At 48.5% G+C, this 16,449-nt stretch overlaps 1 protein-coding gene across 5 annotated transcripts in view; it reads right to left on the bottom strand.

Moving 5' to 3' along the window:
* LOC139265471 (uncharacterized) overlaps positions 1–16,449 on the bottom strand; it is a 359,824-nt gene that overhangs the window by 143,244 nt on the left and 200,131 nt on the right. Inside the window, exon 10 of one of the 5 annotated variants that reach the window (XM_070882509.1) lies at positions 12,672–12,737. The exons of the other annotated variants lie outside the window; for them this stretch is intronic. Within the exon in view, the coding sequence (XP_070738610.1) occupies positions 12,711–12,737 (27 nt within the window). The 3' untranslated portion in view covers positions 12,672–12,710. Of the gene's footprint in view, positions 1–12,671; positions 12,738–16,449 lie in introns of those variants that run through there. 5 annotated transcript variants of the gene reach the window in all.

Genomic DNA, 16,449 nt, shown 5'->3' with positions numbered 1-16,449 from the left:
GGTGAGGAGGGCATGGTGGACTCCTCCCCCCCCCATTGCGGGTACAGGACAGCCCACTTCCTCTGACCTCCTTCACCAGGACCTCTAGTGTCGCGTCCTGGAACCTGTACACCCTCTCACTCGGCCCCTGAGCCATGCTGAAACCTGCTGCTGTATGTCAGTCAGCGCACATCACACCTTTCGTGGAAGTGGGTGCATGAGGTACAGATATCCTGCTCCATGAAAATTGCGTTCAATCAGCACTTGAGTGCTTAACCTGCAGGTGTCTGTTTTAACAACTCCAGGCAAATTCAAATTATGGTAATTGGCAATTAGGATCAAAATTTTGTGCTAAAATCAGACTTTCAAACAGGCCTGTCTTATTAGCACAGCACCCATTTAGTGCTTACTTTCTCCCGTTCACCAAAATACCCCCCTTAAACTTTTGAAAACTTGCAGTAGTATTTCTGCATCAAAGGAAAACAATAACATGAAAATAGCACATTTCTAATGATCACTGTGCAATTCCTGCTGATGAGGCTTTTACTTGTCTATCTTTGCTATTCCAAGAACTGACTGCTCTACATACACACATAAAAATTAATCGCCTTTGAAGATGACTCATTCAAACAAAATGCTTGATGAAGCAAACACAATTGATTGGTCTGATGTAATACCTATACACAAGACAATGATGAGTCGGACTCCGGCTAAATTTCCCTTTCTTTCTCTCTCCACTCTGATCAAGCCATAGTCCCATTACAACAGTGACTACACTCCAAAAGTACTTCATTGGCTGTAAAATGCTTTAAGACATCTGGTGGTCGGGACAGGCGCTATATAAATGCACATCCTACTTTCTTTCTTTCCCAGCTGTATTGCTGTTGAAAGCTACTCACAACATCCCTCGACTGTCTGTGCCAGTTCAGAGAATCAATGGAGGAAGTTTGAAATCAAGACACCTACCTTCTCTGTTGTACAGGTACCAGAAAAAGAGAAAAGTGTTTGTCCTCACATATAATAAAAACAGAAATTCTATATGGTATGATGAAATCTATTGAACACCAATGCAGTTGATTAAAACTGCCTAATTGATTCGGACAAGTAGTAGCATGATATTAATTGTTGTCATGATTGTGAGGGAAATGCCTTAATAAAAGAACATACAGAATAAACTGTCGGCTTTCAGTAATGCAATAAGATTGCTGGTCTGAAATTGAACACCATTATGTTGGAGCCTATGGTACTGCAAGGAAACCTTCAGCCATAATATTTTGCTCCAGTCAACCAATGTAATTGTAGTGAAGCAATTCTGTTCTACAAAATATCTTATAAAGGACAAATAAAAGTTGCTTTGTACTAGAATTGTATATAACAGGAATTATTATACCTGAACTGATTATTTTTTTGCTATTGAAAATTTCAAAATGTGTGCATGCTTGTAGTGATGTGAGCTGTGTGGGGCCAAATGTCAAACTCTGGTAAATGCCACCTGCATAAAGCGAGTTTGGTAAGCGAGTCAATGTAGTAACCCAGGTCCCTCATAACCGGCTCCAAATAAGGAAGTACCTTGCTTGTATTAGGACGAAGGGGAAGGTAACTGTACTCCTCAATTTTGCTCACATTTCTTGTGGGCTCATTGAGCCATACCGCAAACAAAAGCTGGGAGCCCAATTCTGGGAGGTAACATTTCAAGTGCTGTGCAAATCATTCCCCTTTTGTGCACACATAAAATTAAGAGCTTTGATGCTCAGATGAGTGCCATCTATCACACCTTGCACTCAAGGGAACCCAGTCGCTCATTGAATGTTGTACATCTTGATTAACTTATGCTTTCTTCCACAGGTGAAGTAATAAAGGTGTTACTTCTTGGGAACATAGAGCTGTTAATTCCCTGCTACATGTGTGTACTGCAAACTGCTTTTCCTGCCAGTATAAGGAAGGGCTCATGCTGTGATAAGCTTCACTTTAAATGGAAGAACAATTCCTGATCCAGATACAAAAGCAAAATACTGTGGATGCTGGAAATCTGAAATAAAATCAAAAAATGCTCGCAGGTCAGGTAGCATCTGTGGAGAGAGAAACGGAGTTAACGTTTCAGGACAATGATCCTTCTTCAGAACCCTGATCCAGATGATGTGTGCGGTGAATTGCACAGCAGATGGTATTACTCTGAGACAGCCTTCTTTGCAAAGTAGGGGCAGCAAAGTCATGACTCCTCGCATCTGTCAAAAATGCAAAAATGGAGCCCTTCTCAGCAAAAAAAAAACAAATGCACTGAGCAAAATGCAGTAAAGGGAATATGAAACTGAAAAAAAACCTACCTCTTTCTTTGATGAAGTCTGCTTCAGCAGGCAAGCTGCCATGACTGTTACTGCAACTATGGTATTGTATTGGTAACATTACCGGACTAGTAATCTAGATGCCTGGACAAATGATCCAAAGACACGAGTTCAAATCCCACCACGGCAGCTGGGGAATTTAAATTCAGTTAATTAAATAAATCTGGAATAAAAAGCTAGTGTCGTTAATGGTGACCATGAAACTACTGGATTGTTGTAAAATCCCACTAATGTCCTTCAGGTAAGGAAATCTGCTGTCTTTACCGGCCTGGCCTGTATGTGACTCCAGACCCACAGCAATGCGGTTGACTCTTAAATGCCTTCTGAAATGGCCTAGCAAGCCACTCAGTTGTACACTATCACTACAAAAAAGAATAATAAGAATAAAACCATGTGGACCACCCGACGTCGATCTCAGCTCCAGCATCTGCTATGGACACGACAACTGCATGGGCCTTACGCTTAACATCTGTAAGACAAAGGTCCTCCACCAGCCTGTCACCGCCGCAAAGCACTGCCCTCCAATCATCAAGATCCACGGCACGGCCCTGGACAACGTGGACCATTTCCCATATCTCGGGAGCCTCTTATCAACAAAGGCAGACATTGATGTGGAGATTCAGCATCACCTCCAGTGCGCCGGCGCAGCCTTCGGCCGTCTGAGGAAAAGAGTGTTTGAAGACCAGGCCCTCAAATCTACCACCAAACTCATGGTCTACAGGGCTGTAGTAATACCCGCCCTCCTCTATGGATCTGAGGCATGGATGATGTATAGAAGGCACCTCAAGTCACTGGAGATATATCACCAACGATGTCTCCGCAAGATCCTGCAAATCCCCTGGGAGGACAGGCACACCAATATCAGTGTCCTCGACCAGGCTAACATCCCCAGTATTGAAGCACTGACCACACTCGATCAGTTCGCATGGCAGATACGAGACTCCCTAAGCAAATGCTTTATGAGGAGCTCCTTCATGGTAAACGAGCCAAAGGAGGAAAGCGGAAACGTTATAAGGACACCCTCAAAGCCTCCCTTGTAAAGTGCGACATCCCCACTGACACCTGGGAAATCCTGGCCGAAGACTGCCCGAGGTGGAGAAAGTTCATCTGGGAGGGCGTTGAGCTCTTTGAATCCCAACGCAAAGAGCATGAAGAGGCCAAGCGCAGGCAGCGGAAGGAGCGCGTGGCAAACCAGCCCCACCGACCCCTTCCCTCGACGAATGTCTGTCCCACCTGTAACAGGGTCTGTGGCTCTCATATCGGACTGTTCAGCTATCAAAGAACTCACTTTGGGAGTGGAAGCAAGTCCTCCTCGATTCTGAGGGACTGTCTATGATGATGATGATGATGATGATGATGCACACCCAGCCCAGTCGACCCTGCAAAGTCCTTCTCAACAACATCTGGGGAGTTATGCCAAAATTAGGAGAGCTGTCCCACAGACTAGTCAAGTAACAACCTGACAAAGTCATACTCACAGAATCATACCTTTCAACCAATGTCCCAGACTCCTCCATCACCATCCCTGGGTATGTCCTGTCCCGCCGGCAGAACACACCCACAATCGGGAGGAAGTGGCCTTGGAAGTCCTCAACATTGACTCCAGACACCATGAAGTCTCATGGCTTCAGGTCAAGCATGGGCAAGGAAACTTCCTGCTGATTACCATCTAACGCCCTCCCTCAGCTGATGAATCCGTACTCCTCCATGTTGAACTCCACTTGGAAGAAGCACTGAGAGTAGCAAGGGCACACAAAGGGACTTCAATGTCCATCATCAAAAATGCTCAGTAGCATGACTACTGACTGAACTGGCCGAGTCCCGAAGTATAACGCTGCCAGATTGGACCTGTAGCAGGTGGTGAAAGAACCAACATGAGAGAAAAACCTACTTGACCTCGTCCTCACCAATCTACCTGTCGTAGATGCATCTGTCCATGACAGCATTGGTAGCAGCGACCATCGCACAGTCATTGTGGAGATGAAGTCCTGTCTTCACACTGAGGACACCATCCATTGTGTTGTACGGCACTACCACCGTGCTAAATGGGATAGATTCAGAACAGACCTAGCAGCTGAAAACTGGGCATCCATGAGGCGCTGTGGGCCATCAGCAGCAGTAGAATTGTATTCCACCACAACCTGTAACATCATGGCCCGGTATATCCCTCACTCTACCATTACTATCAAGCACGGGACCAACTCTGGTTCAATAAAGAGTGTAGAAGAGCATGCCAGGAGCAACAACAAGCATACTTGAAAATAAGTTGCCAACCTGGGAAGCTGCAACACAGGACTACATGCATGCTAAAAAGTTGAAGCAGCATGCTATAAACAATGCTAAACGATCCCACAACCAACAGATCAGATTAATCTCTGTAGTCCTACCACATCCAGTCGTGAATGGTGATGGACCATTAAACAATTAACGGGAGGAGGAGGCTCCATGAATATCCCCATCCTCAATGATGGCGGAGCCCAGCACATGAGTGCAAAAGAAAAGGCTGAAGTGTTTACAACCATCTTCAACGAGAAGTGCTGAGTGGATGATCCATATCGGCCTCCTCCTGATGTCCCCACCATCACAGAAGCCATTCTTCAGCCAATTCGATTCATTCCACGTGATAACAAGAAAGAACTGAACGCATTGGATACAGCAAAGGCTATGGGCCCTGTCATGTATTCAACCAGCATTGTAACCCATGTATAATCTGACCTAAGTTGTACACTGTGAGAACAATGACCACTAGGTGGGAGACACTCCTAGCCTGGGCCTTCAGGTACAAAAGGGGAAGCTCCACCCACCTTCATCACTTGGAGTGCTAAGGAATAAAGGACAGCTCACAGACTGACCTTCTCTGAAGCATGGGCCTCGTGTGCATTTATACGGTATAGTAAGGACCTATCAATGGCGACGAGAAACTGGGATTTAAACCACACGAGCATGGCCACTAGCAGGACAGACGAGAGGTACTGTGTTAAGGAATGGTTGGGACAGAGATTCAACATTGTTAAAGCAGCACACAGTTCTCCAGGCAGGCAGGGGCAATTGGGCATGCCCCAACATGTAGTCGAACCCAGAGGGGGAGGTCGACAGAGACAATGACAAGCTGAACGGCGATTCACGCCATTGCAAAGGCCACTGCGGCCAGTAATGGGGCCATCAACACCTGTTAATGGCGCACTCAAGGACAATAACAGGGGCAGTCAGGTACGATCGACTGGCAAGGGACCTTTTGTTTCCAACAACAGCTCATGTTGGAGGCGTGGAGGCACACACTCAGCTGGAGTTTGCAGAGATGAGCAAAATACCTGCAGAAATTGCAGAAATGAACGCTGGGGGAAATCGCTGGAAGCTGAAGTTCAGCGAGTTCATGTGGAGCATGAATACAGTTCATACACCAGGACGCCACCGATAATGATGAAAGTGCACCTCAATGGCATCCCAGTATCAATGGAGCTAGACACGGGGGCCAACCAGTCTCTGATGGGTATCAAATAGTTCGAAAAGTTGTAGCCTTCCAAGGCCAGGAGGCCAAAATTATCGCTGATTGACGCACAGCTATGGACTTACACAAAGCAGATCATTCCGGTGCTAGGCAGCGCCACGGTAGTCATGACCCACAAAGATTCGGAGAACAAGTTGCCACTCTGGATTGTCCCAGGGGACGGTCCCGCATTACTGGGGAGGTGTTGGCTTTCTGTCATGAACTGGAAATGGGACAATGTCAATGCAATTTCCTCTGTGGAGCGAGTATCATGCTCACAGATCCTGGACAAATTTAACTCACTTTTTCAACCCGGCATCGGCACTTTCATGGGGGCCAAGGTAGTGATTCACATAAACCCGGACGCCAGGCCAGTACACCACAAGGCCAGAGCGATGCTGTACATGATGCGGGAAAAGATAGAAGGCGAATTGGACCGCCTGCTGAGGGAAGGCATCATCTCGCCAGTCGAATTCAGTGACTGGGTGAGCCCGATTGTGCTGGTGCTCAAGGCGAATGGGTCGGTCAGGATATGTGGTGATTACAAGGCCACCATTAATCGGGTGTCACTCCAAGACCAGTACCCGCTACCGAGAGCGGAGGCCCTCTTTGCGACGCTATCCGGTGGCAAACCTTTTTCAAAATTGGACCTGGCCTCAGTTTACATGACCCAGGAGCTGGCGAGTGAGTCGAAGAAGCTGACCACCATCATGACACACCAGAGGTTGTTTGAGAACAACAGATGTCTGTTCGAGATTCGCTCGGCCGCCGCGATCTTCCAACGAAATATGGAAAGCCTCCTCAAGTCGATTCCAGGGATGGTGGTTTTTCAGGACGACATCCTCATCACGGGTTACGATACTGAAGAACACCTCCACAACCTGAAGGAGGTGCTACGCAGACTGGACCGGGTAGGGCTGCGACTGAAAAAGGCGAAGTGCGTCTTCCTAGCTCCAGAGGTAGAATTTCTGGGGATGAGGGTAGCAGCAGACGGGATCAGACCTACTGCGTCCAAGACGGAAGCGATCCAGAGAGCACCCAGACCCCGTAACACGACGGAGCTGATTTCGTTTCTGGGGCTCCTGAACTATTTTGGTAACTTTCTTCCCAAATTGAGCATGCTGCTAGAGCCGCTACACGTGCTCCTACGCCAAGGTCGCGAATGGGTCTGGGGGGACAGCCAGGAAAGGGCTTTTAATAAAGCACGCAATTTGTTATGTTCCAACACTCTGTTAACACTATACGACCCATGTAAGAAACTTGTGTTAACGTGCGATGCGTTATCCTATGGTGTCGGGTATGTGTTGCAGCATGTCAACGCCAAGGGTCAGTTACAGCCGGCAGCTTATGCCTCCAGGAGTCTGTCCCAGGCAAAAAGGGGTTACGGGATGGTAGAAAAGGAGGCACTCGCATGTGTATATGCTGTAAGGAAAATGCACCAGTACCTGTTTGGCAGGAAATTTGAGCTGGAGACAGATCACAAACCCCTAACGTCCCTTTTGGCCAACAACAAGGCCTTAAATGTAAACGCTTCGGCCCATATAGAAATGGGCACTCACGTTAGCCGCCTATGACTATACAATTCGGCACAGACCGGGCACCAAAAACTGCGCCGATGCACTCAGCAGGCTCCCACTAGCCACCACTGAAGGGGCTACCGAGCATGCTGCAGAGATGGTCATGGCTGTTGAAGCTTTCGGAAGCGAAGGCTCACCCGTGACAGCCCGTCCAATTAAAGTCTGGACAAATAGAGACCTGCTATTGTCTCTAGTCAAGAAATGTGTCCTGAATGGGGACTGGGCAGCCACGTACAGGGCATGCCCTGAGGAATTTAAACCATTTCACAGGCGCAGGGATGAACTCTCGATTCAGGCCGATTGCCTACTGTGGGGAAACCGCGTCGTCATGCCCCAGATGGGCAGAGAGGTGTTCATCCACAATGAGCACCCGGGCATTGTCATGATAAAGGCAATTGCCAGGTCATACGTTTGGTGATCTGGAACTTTGTGTTCGCAGGTGCAACACGTGTGCTCAGCTGGGCAATGCGCCCAGGGAAGCCCCCCTTAGCCCCTGGCCATGGCCCGCCAAGCCTTGGTCACGCATCCATGTGGACTACAAGGTCCTTTCATGGGAAAAATGTTTTTGGTTGTAGTAGACGCCTACTCCAAATGGATCGAGTGTGACATTTTAAATTCAAGCACATCCTCTGCCACGGGCAATGTTCGCCGCCCACGGTCTGCCGGACATCTTGGTCAGCGACAATGGCCCGTGCTTCACAAGCACTGAATTCCAGGACTTCATGGCAGGCAATGGAATTAACCATGTCAAACGGCCAGGCAGAACGAGCAGTGCAGGTAATCAAACAGGGGATGCTCAGAATCCAAGGGGGTTCCCTACAAAGACGCTTATCACGCCTCCTGTTGGCCTATAGATCCCGACCACACTCGCTCACAGGGGTTCCACCTGCAGAGCTGCTAATAAAAAAGGACGCTCAAAACCCGGTTATCCCTTATACACCCCACCATGAAAGAAACTGTCGAGAGCAGGCGCCAGCCACAATATGACTATCATGACAGGAATGCAAGAGCACGATGTATTGATGTAAATGATCCTGTTTTTGTCCTCAACTACGCTGCAGGGCCCAAATGGCTCACAGGCACTGTGATTGCCAAAGAGGGAAATAGGATTCTGGTAGTTAAACTTACCAATGGACAAATCTGCCGCAAACACGTGGATCAAACAAAAAGGAGGTTCAGCAACCCCATAGAAGAAGCAGAGGAAGAACACGATGTAGAGTTCACTCCACCACAGGTGACCGAACACCGGAACCAAAGAGAGGAGAGCCCAATCACTGTGGGCAGTCTGGATAGGCCTGAGGCACCGCAAACAGCAGACACTCAGACTAGCGCCCAACAACCGGAGCCCCAACTCAGGCGCTCTACAAGAGAGCGTAAACCACCAAAGAAACTCAACCTGTGATCCCAATAAGACTTTGGGGGGGAGGTGATGTCATGTATTCAACCACCATTGTAACCCATGTATAATCTGACCTAAGTTGTACACTGTGAGAACAATGACTACCAGGTGGGAGACATTCCTAACCTGGGCCTTCAGGTACAAAAGGGGAAGCTCCACCCACCTTCATCACTTGGAGTGCTAAGGAATAAAGGACAGGTCACAGACTGACCTTCTCTCAAGCATGGGCCTCGTGTGCATTTATACTATATAGTAAGGATCTATCAGGCCCCAACAGCATCCCGGCTGTTGTGCTGAAGATTTGTGCTCCACAACTAGCCGTACCTCTAGCCAAGCTGTTCCAGTACAGCTACAACACTGGCATCTATCCAACAATGTGTAAAAATGTCCAGATATGTCCTCTCCACAAAAAGCAGGACAAATCCAATCCGGCCAATTACTACCCCATCAGTCTACTCTCAATCATCAGCAAAGTGATGGAAGGTATCGTCAACAGTGTTATCAAGCGGCACTTACTCACCAATAATCTGCTCACTGATACCCAGTTTGGGTTCCACCAGGACCACTCAGCTCCAGACCTCATTACAGCCTTGGTCCAAAAATGGACAAAAGAGGTGAATTGGTGAGGTGAGGTGAGAGTGACTGCTCTTGACATCAAGGCAGCATTTGACCGAGTGTGGCATCAAGAAGTCCTAGGAAAATTGAAGTCAATGGGAATCAGGGGTAAAAGTTTCCTTGGCTGGAGTCATACCTAGCACAAAGGAAGATGGTTGTGGTGGTTGGAAGTCAATCATCACAGCCCCAGGACATCGCTGCAGGAGTTCCTCAGGGCAGTGTCCTAGGCCCAACCATCTTCAGTTGCTTCATCATTGACCTTCCTTCCATCATAAGTTCAGAAGTGGGGATGGTTGCTGGTGACTGCACAGTGTTCAGTTTCATTCGCAACTCCTCAGATAATGAAGCAGTCCATGCCTGCATACAGCAAGACCTGGACAACTTGACCCTTGACCCTGGCACCAGGGAGGCAACATACCATCCTGGAGTCACGTCTGCGGCTGCAGAAACACCTGTCTGCTCTCCTAACTATCGAATCCCCTACCACTATTGCTCTTCCGCTTTTCTTTCTCCCCCCCCGTGCAGCTGAGCCACCCGTGGTGCCGTTGACTTGGCTCTGGCTGCACTCCCCAGAGGAACCATCACCCCCACCAATACTCAGAACAGAATACTGTTTGGAGAACGAGATGCACTCAGAGGACTCCTGAACTACCTGCCTGGTCCTCCTCTTCTCTCTGGCAGTCAACCATTCCCTCTCTGCCTGCACAACCTTAAGCTGTGGGGTGGCCACCTCTAGAAACGTGCTATCCATGAAGTTCTCAGCCTCGCGGATGCAGTGCAGTGACTCCAGCTGCCGCTCAAGCTCTGAAACCCGGAGCTCAAGTTGCTGTAGTTGGTAACACTTCTTACACATGTGGTTGTCCAAGCTAGGTGTGGCATCCAGGACTTCCCACATGGCACAGGATGTGCATTTTGCGGGACTGAGCTGCCCTGCCATGCCTCTGGTTATTTGACTATGGACTAAATTCTGAACTATCTGACTATGAAATAAGCTTAAAACTAGAAGACAAAAACACTCACCGACTACTCACCAATCAGCTTTTTCCCTTGAGCTGACGTCACTCTGATGTCACACTTTCGATTTTTGCCTCTGTTGTAACAAAAATAGTGTGGACAAAAAGCTGCAACTCCTTCCCCCTCTTCTCCGAATTCCCACTCTTTCCAAATTCCCAAATAAACCACTCTGCTTATGTCCGTTCCCTTTATGACCACATTATGGAGAACTGGGGGCCAAAATTGTCCCTCCCAATAAGGCCTCTGGCCGCCGGAAAGAGGCAGCCACGGGGTGGCGCGGAATGGCCGCCGACTCTTCGTGGAGGGACCACATTTTTCAAATTGCCATTCCTCAGGAGCAGAGCAGTGACCGGGACCGTTCTGCCCATTTTCCCGCCGCAGTGTACACGTGCCGACCCCATTCTGACTGGCGGGAACCCCCTTGCAAAATTGCCCCTTACCCGAAATTGCCCCGTGCGAGACGCCCCGCTGTTGGCCAGTGCCCCCGACAGCTTTTGCTATCAGTGCACTCTGTGTGAAATGGTGGCATAGATGCCCTTAAAGGGAAGGATGCACTGCCGCCATTGTCACGTTATTTTTTTTGTCGGCCGACTACCAGGTCGGCCCAACAATTATGCCCCCGGGTTCGGCTGGACTGCCAACAGACAGCCTGGCAGGCTACTGGCCCAGCCAAAACCCTCCCTGGTGGCCCAGTAGACCTAACTGAAATATCTGCAGATTTCGCAGCGACTCTCCCCTTTAACTGAAGGGGAGAGGCGTCGTGACGCGTGAGGCGATGCTGATCGGGGCAGCAGACCCGCTGCGAGGTCACTTCCACCCCGCACTCGACCAGAACACTGCACCACGGAGAAAAAAGAAACAAAGTGCTGAATTTCTCCGATAGGTAGGTGCGCCCCGATTTGGGCGGAGGGCAATTTCTATCCCCTGATGTCAACTGTGTCAAAAATGTACTACTATTTTTAATTTAATGACTTTGAAATTCCAATGTAAGAGGGGCCAGAAAAGGCAGTTCTCCATTCTGAAAAGCAACATATGGTAATTCCCACTAGGAGCAGAGGCTGGCGGAAATTTGGTTTGCCCTATCGAAGGCCTGATGTCAGGATGGTGTCACCTTCTAGAATTCTTGCTGTTTCCATTTCCTTTCCCTGGAGCAAGTAGGAGGCTGACAAGATACCAGCATCCAAGCTAGTAGAACAGCAGGAGTGGGGCATGTGGGGTTTCCAGGTTAGGGTCAAAATTTCAACGCATTTTTTTTAATTGACCATCTTCTATGAGGACTGATTAGCTAAAGTTTTTAAACTTTTAACCTGGGTCCACTGGCTTGATCACCACACTGCAGTTCAGCTCTGCACCCTCCTCTCCCTCCACCTCCTTCCCTCTCCCCCCGCCCCCGCCCCCCCGCACCTCCCCCCACCCACTGCAGGAGCCTAAACTGGTGTGGCCTGGTTTATTTTAGTTACTTGTCACTAGATACTCCATCAAGGTGAAGAGCGCAGGTCGCTAAGAGGACACAATTCCCGCAGTTACTGCGAATGAACGGATTGAGTAATTTTGGTCCCAAGATGTCTGGAGGATGCCAGTGAAAGAAAAAATGGAGGGGCAGAAACTTATTCCATTATTGTATCTCCCTAAGGGTCTGCTCAAACCATGTTCCATGTTATTTTAACCAAGGCACAATCCATTTATTTAAAATTAGTCTAATTACTCCCCTTTAAGGGCGGACGCACCTCCCAGGCACACACAGCTTCCCGCAGGGGAATGCTGTCAGTGGCACCGACCGGCGACGGCGGCACTCCCGCAGGGCAATTTGCCGCGGAGATCGGAAAGTGGGTTGCCGCCGGTTGGTGTGGGGTCGACGGAGCGGGAACACAGGCAGTGTGGAAACCCGGCCCGGGGGCAAATTAGGATGGCCTGGCCCAACCGTCTGCCACCCTGTATCCCTTTAACCTTCTCATATATTTGATTTGGGTGCAGGAATGCCTCTCTATTCTTCAGTGTTTAATGAACCCACACATTTCTTTAATTCCCTTCATCCTTCATACACATCATTTATCTTTCTCCAATGCTCCTGCTTAACTTTGCAAGAAATAGTTCACAAACATGATCACCATTACTTTATGCCAGTCATCCATTAGAGGTGTGCCATTTATAGTAACATGAGAATATGTAATGCCTCACAGTATTTATCTTACCAACCTTTGATCCAGGATGTAGTTTTACTGTTCCAAGACAATGAAAGCCTGAAGCAGTAAGTCCTGTTGCCAAACATGAATGGCAACAAATGCATTTCTTATGGTTCAGTTGTCCAGGATTTCCTGAATAGACTTACAACAGTAAAAGCGCATTATTTTCTTTCTGAGGATTGCATATCCACCAGGTGGATTCAAGCCAACACATTCCCTCAGATTCTAAAATATTTAAATTAGCTACAATTATGATGCCATAGAGAAATCCCAGCTAAGTACTTCCTCCCCAATTAAATATTTTCCCTAACCTTAACGTAACTGGTAGATGATTGAGTATCCTTTTCATAGATCATACAGCACAGAAGGAGGCCATTCGGCCCATCGTGCCTGTGCTCCTCCCCATCTCCTCTCCAATTTGTTTTATACCAAAACAATGCAATAATAATTCTCCTGATGGCTCAAATGATTAAGACATGATCAGCTAAGCCATTAGTAGCAACATGTATACGTGGAGCCATACAACAGCAAGGAGTCAATGCCTTAAGGAGATGAGAGGGGTTAAAACTAGCCAGAAAAAAAGAGATCCAATAGCATTTACCTATATTGATTCCAAGCTAATTTACAATGAGTGCATTTGGTAATGATGACATTTTCCTTTTGAGATATTTCTTAGCGTCTCAACTCAGAAAATTGGCAAGAAATCTGCTGCAAACATTTCCTTCTGGAAATAGGTATTTTCCTTAAACTGTTTGCATTTGTGGCTCTCTTTAAAATTGTTATTTGCACTGTGGAGACCAATAATTAGTATTTGAGGGAAGACAGGGGAGAACCAAGAGGAAAGCGCGAGATGTAACAGCTGGTTCCCTGATCTGGTGAGGAGCCCTGCACCAAGACCCACATGCCCATTACCCCTATCCTTGCTGACCTACGTTGGCTTCCCATTCCCCAATGTCCCCAATTTAAAATTCTCCTCTTTGTGTTTAAGTTCCTTCATAGCCTTGCTCATCCCAATCTTGTAACCTCCACTAGTCCTACAAACCCCTTCGGAACTCTGGATTCCTCTGCCTCTGTCCTACTGTGTATACCCCCACTCCCTTTGCCGTACTTTCAACTGCCAAGGCCACGCTCCGAAATTTCATGACCAGCCGTTCCTCACCAGGAGCACCTAATCGGGAAAATATCCCTCTTGTTCCCAGATTTCTATCAATTCCATGCCATAATTAGTCTAGTGACCAATTGTCAGTTTTTATAATAAGATTCCGAGTTAATACAGAAATAACACGGATGCAAGAGAAACAGTACAACATTTGCATAGTAACTGTTGTGTATGTATAATACAAGTATACTCCCTGTGCACCCAATGTACAATTACATAAGATTACTGGATGTACCTTCACACTGCATACACTATACTTGTACCACCAGAGGGTGCAACTGGTGGAGACCTTGGGGTCACCTGTACACAACAGGTAACCAGGTATAATAGGGAGCTCACCATGCTGTACCCCACTCAGGAGCTGTAATAAATGGACTAAGGTCACCACAGTTCTACAATACCTTGCCTCGTGGAGTCATTACTAGAGTGCTTACAGACACAAAAACTGGCGACAAGGTTATGAATTTCCATGCGAAAATGGCTAACCTTGGCATATTTCAACAATTCGCCGATGGGGAAGATTGGGAGGCCTTTGAGGAAAGGCTCGAACATTTTTTCATTGCGAATGACCTGGCGGGAGACAATCCAACCTCGCTAGCTGATAATCGCAGCGCCATCCTGCTCAGCAATTGTGGGCCCAGCATCTATGGCCTCGTCAGGGACTTGCTAGCCCCAGAGAAGACAACAACCAAAGCATATGCGGAGCTCGTAACGATGATACAGGAACAGCTCAAATCTAAAGAGAGCATCCTCACAGCCAGACACCGGTTCTGGCCAAGAAATCGCAAAATATGCTGCAGACCTCAGACGATTGGCTGCACCGTATGATTTTGGCGACCACCTCACCGAAGCGCTGCGGGACAGCTTCGTTATTGGAATCGGCCACAAGGGCCTTCTCCACAGGCTGCTCTCTGACGCCTTTTCGAGGCAAGGCTGCTGCTAGCAGTCTCTCTCAGGGTAGAGAGAACAGAACCCTAAGTCCCACAACCCTGAGTCTGCCACATGGGGCCAACCCCATGCTGGCGCTGTGGAGGAAATCACAGGGCCTACTAGTGCTGCTACTAAGACTATACTTGCAAAGGCTGTAACACAAAGGGCCACCTCCAGCGAATGTGCAAGAGAAATTATACTCACCGAGTCGATGAAGAGTTGGCCGGTCATCTGGACTCCAATGACGATGAAGAGAGAGTCCATGAGGCAGCTCAGCCCCACGATGTGGTGTACGGAGTGTTTATCTGTACCACCGAGAGTTCCCCATTGAAAATGGAAGTCGAAATCAACGATGTTCCAGTCACGATGGAGGTAGACACAGGGGCGAGCCAATCACGGATGAATCAGGCGGCCTTTGAGAAAGTTTGGGACAATCCAATCGAACAACCTAAAATGATCCCGATCCAAGTGAAGCTGCTCGCCTACACAAACGACACCATCCCAGTCTTTGGTAATGTGGATGTCCAGATGCCCCATGATGGCACAATGCACAAGTTACCTTTGTGGATCGTTGCTGGTGATGGTCCAACGCTGCTAGGAAGAAGATGGATGGAAAAGATCTGTTGGAGCTGGGAAAATCTCCAGCCTCCAGCAATCGACGTCCTACGCGGCCCCGAATTTGAATCCAGCACAATACCTGAGAAACCAGCTGCTCAACTCGAATGCATGGAGACGACACAGACCGCTCAACCCAACGGCAAAATGATCCAGCCGAAACGACCCGACCTCAACTTCCAGGCTCCAGTGGCAGGACTCTGGAGGAAGAAAATCAGCGCAGAAGGCAACTTCCCTGCTTCCATGGCAGAACCTGGGGAAAAAAAGGATCATCGCAGCCTACCTTGTGAAGAGAAAGAAGATGGTGCCCGCACCACGAGGTGAAGCGCATGAAGTAAAGATGGCGGTGGCCAGATCTCAAGGGGCAGCGTTGATGAAGCAACATGTGATGCCGAGCAGCGAACCGAATTGGGGTAAAGATTGCATGGCATTTTTAAAAGAGACCGGCAACCCATCACAATTAAAGGGACAGTTCCACTCTTTATACAGCGATGCCGGTGATACACATTTAAGAGATGTAATTGACAAATGCAAGTATGTAAATGTAATTAACCAAGTTAAGTCAGGCAATTGCAGTCGGAACCAATGTATTATGACAGTAAATGAAGTAATGATGTGCGATGCCGGGTTCTACATGTACACCGACAAAACAAAGGGCAACCTCCCGTCGGAAGCACCCAGGTCCAGTGGGCTACTCGATCATGTAGCCTGCGCCTCCGGGACTAATGTGATGCCCCAGGGAGCGTGGCCACACACAGAGGGAGCATACCAGCTGCAGTGCCAGCGATCAGCGGATGGCAAAGACACCACTACCGGTACCCTGCCCCTGATCGGCTCTACCCCTCTGGTCACCAGGGCCAGTACCGGGAGCAAGAGGCTAGCACCCTCCAGCTCTCCCAATGGGACCTGGGATGACCAGGCTCCCACTGTCGCTGACGGGCAGCAGGGAGACACTGCAGTTCTCAAAGGAGGACAGGGAGGCCACACACTCCTGTGGCCACCACTAGGCAATGGCAAAGGTCCTGAGACTCAGCCAGGTGAGCGATCCGAGCCCATCCAGCTAGCAGGGGGCGCAGCGTCGCCATCAGACAACCTGGACACAGTCCGGTCACTCTGGAACTAGCGTCCTCACCCACCTGCACCTACACA

This window comes from Pristiophorus japonicus, chromosome 1 (assembly GCF_044704955.1).
Source record: "Pristiophorus japonicus isolate sPriJap1 chromosome 1, sPriJap1.hap1, whole genome shotgun sequence".
NCBI lineage: Eukaryota > Metazoa > Chordata > Chondrichthyes > Pristiophoridae > Pristiophorus > Pristiophorus japonicus.
Note: the sequence above shows the minus strand (reverse complement) of the source record. Positions and strands in the feature narration are given on the sequence as shown.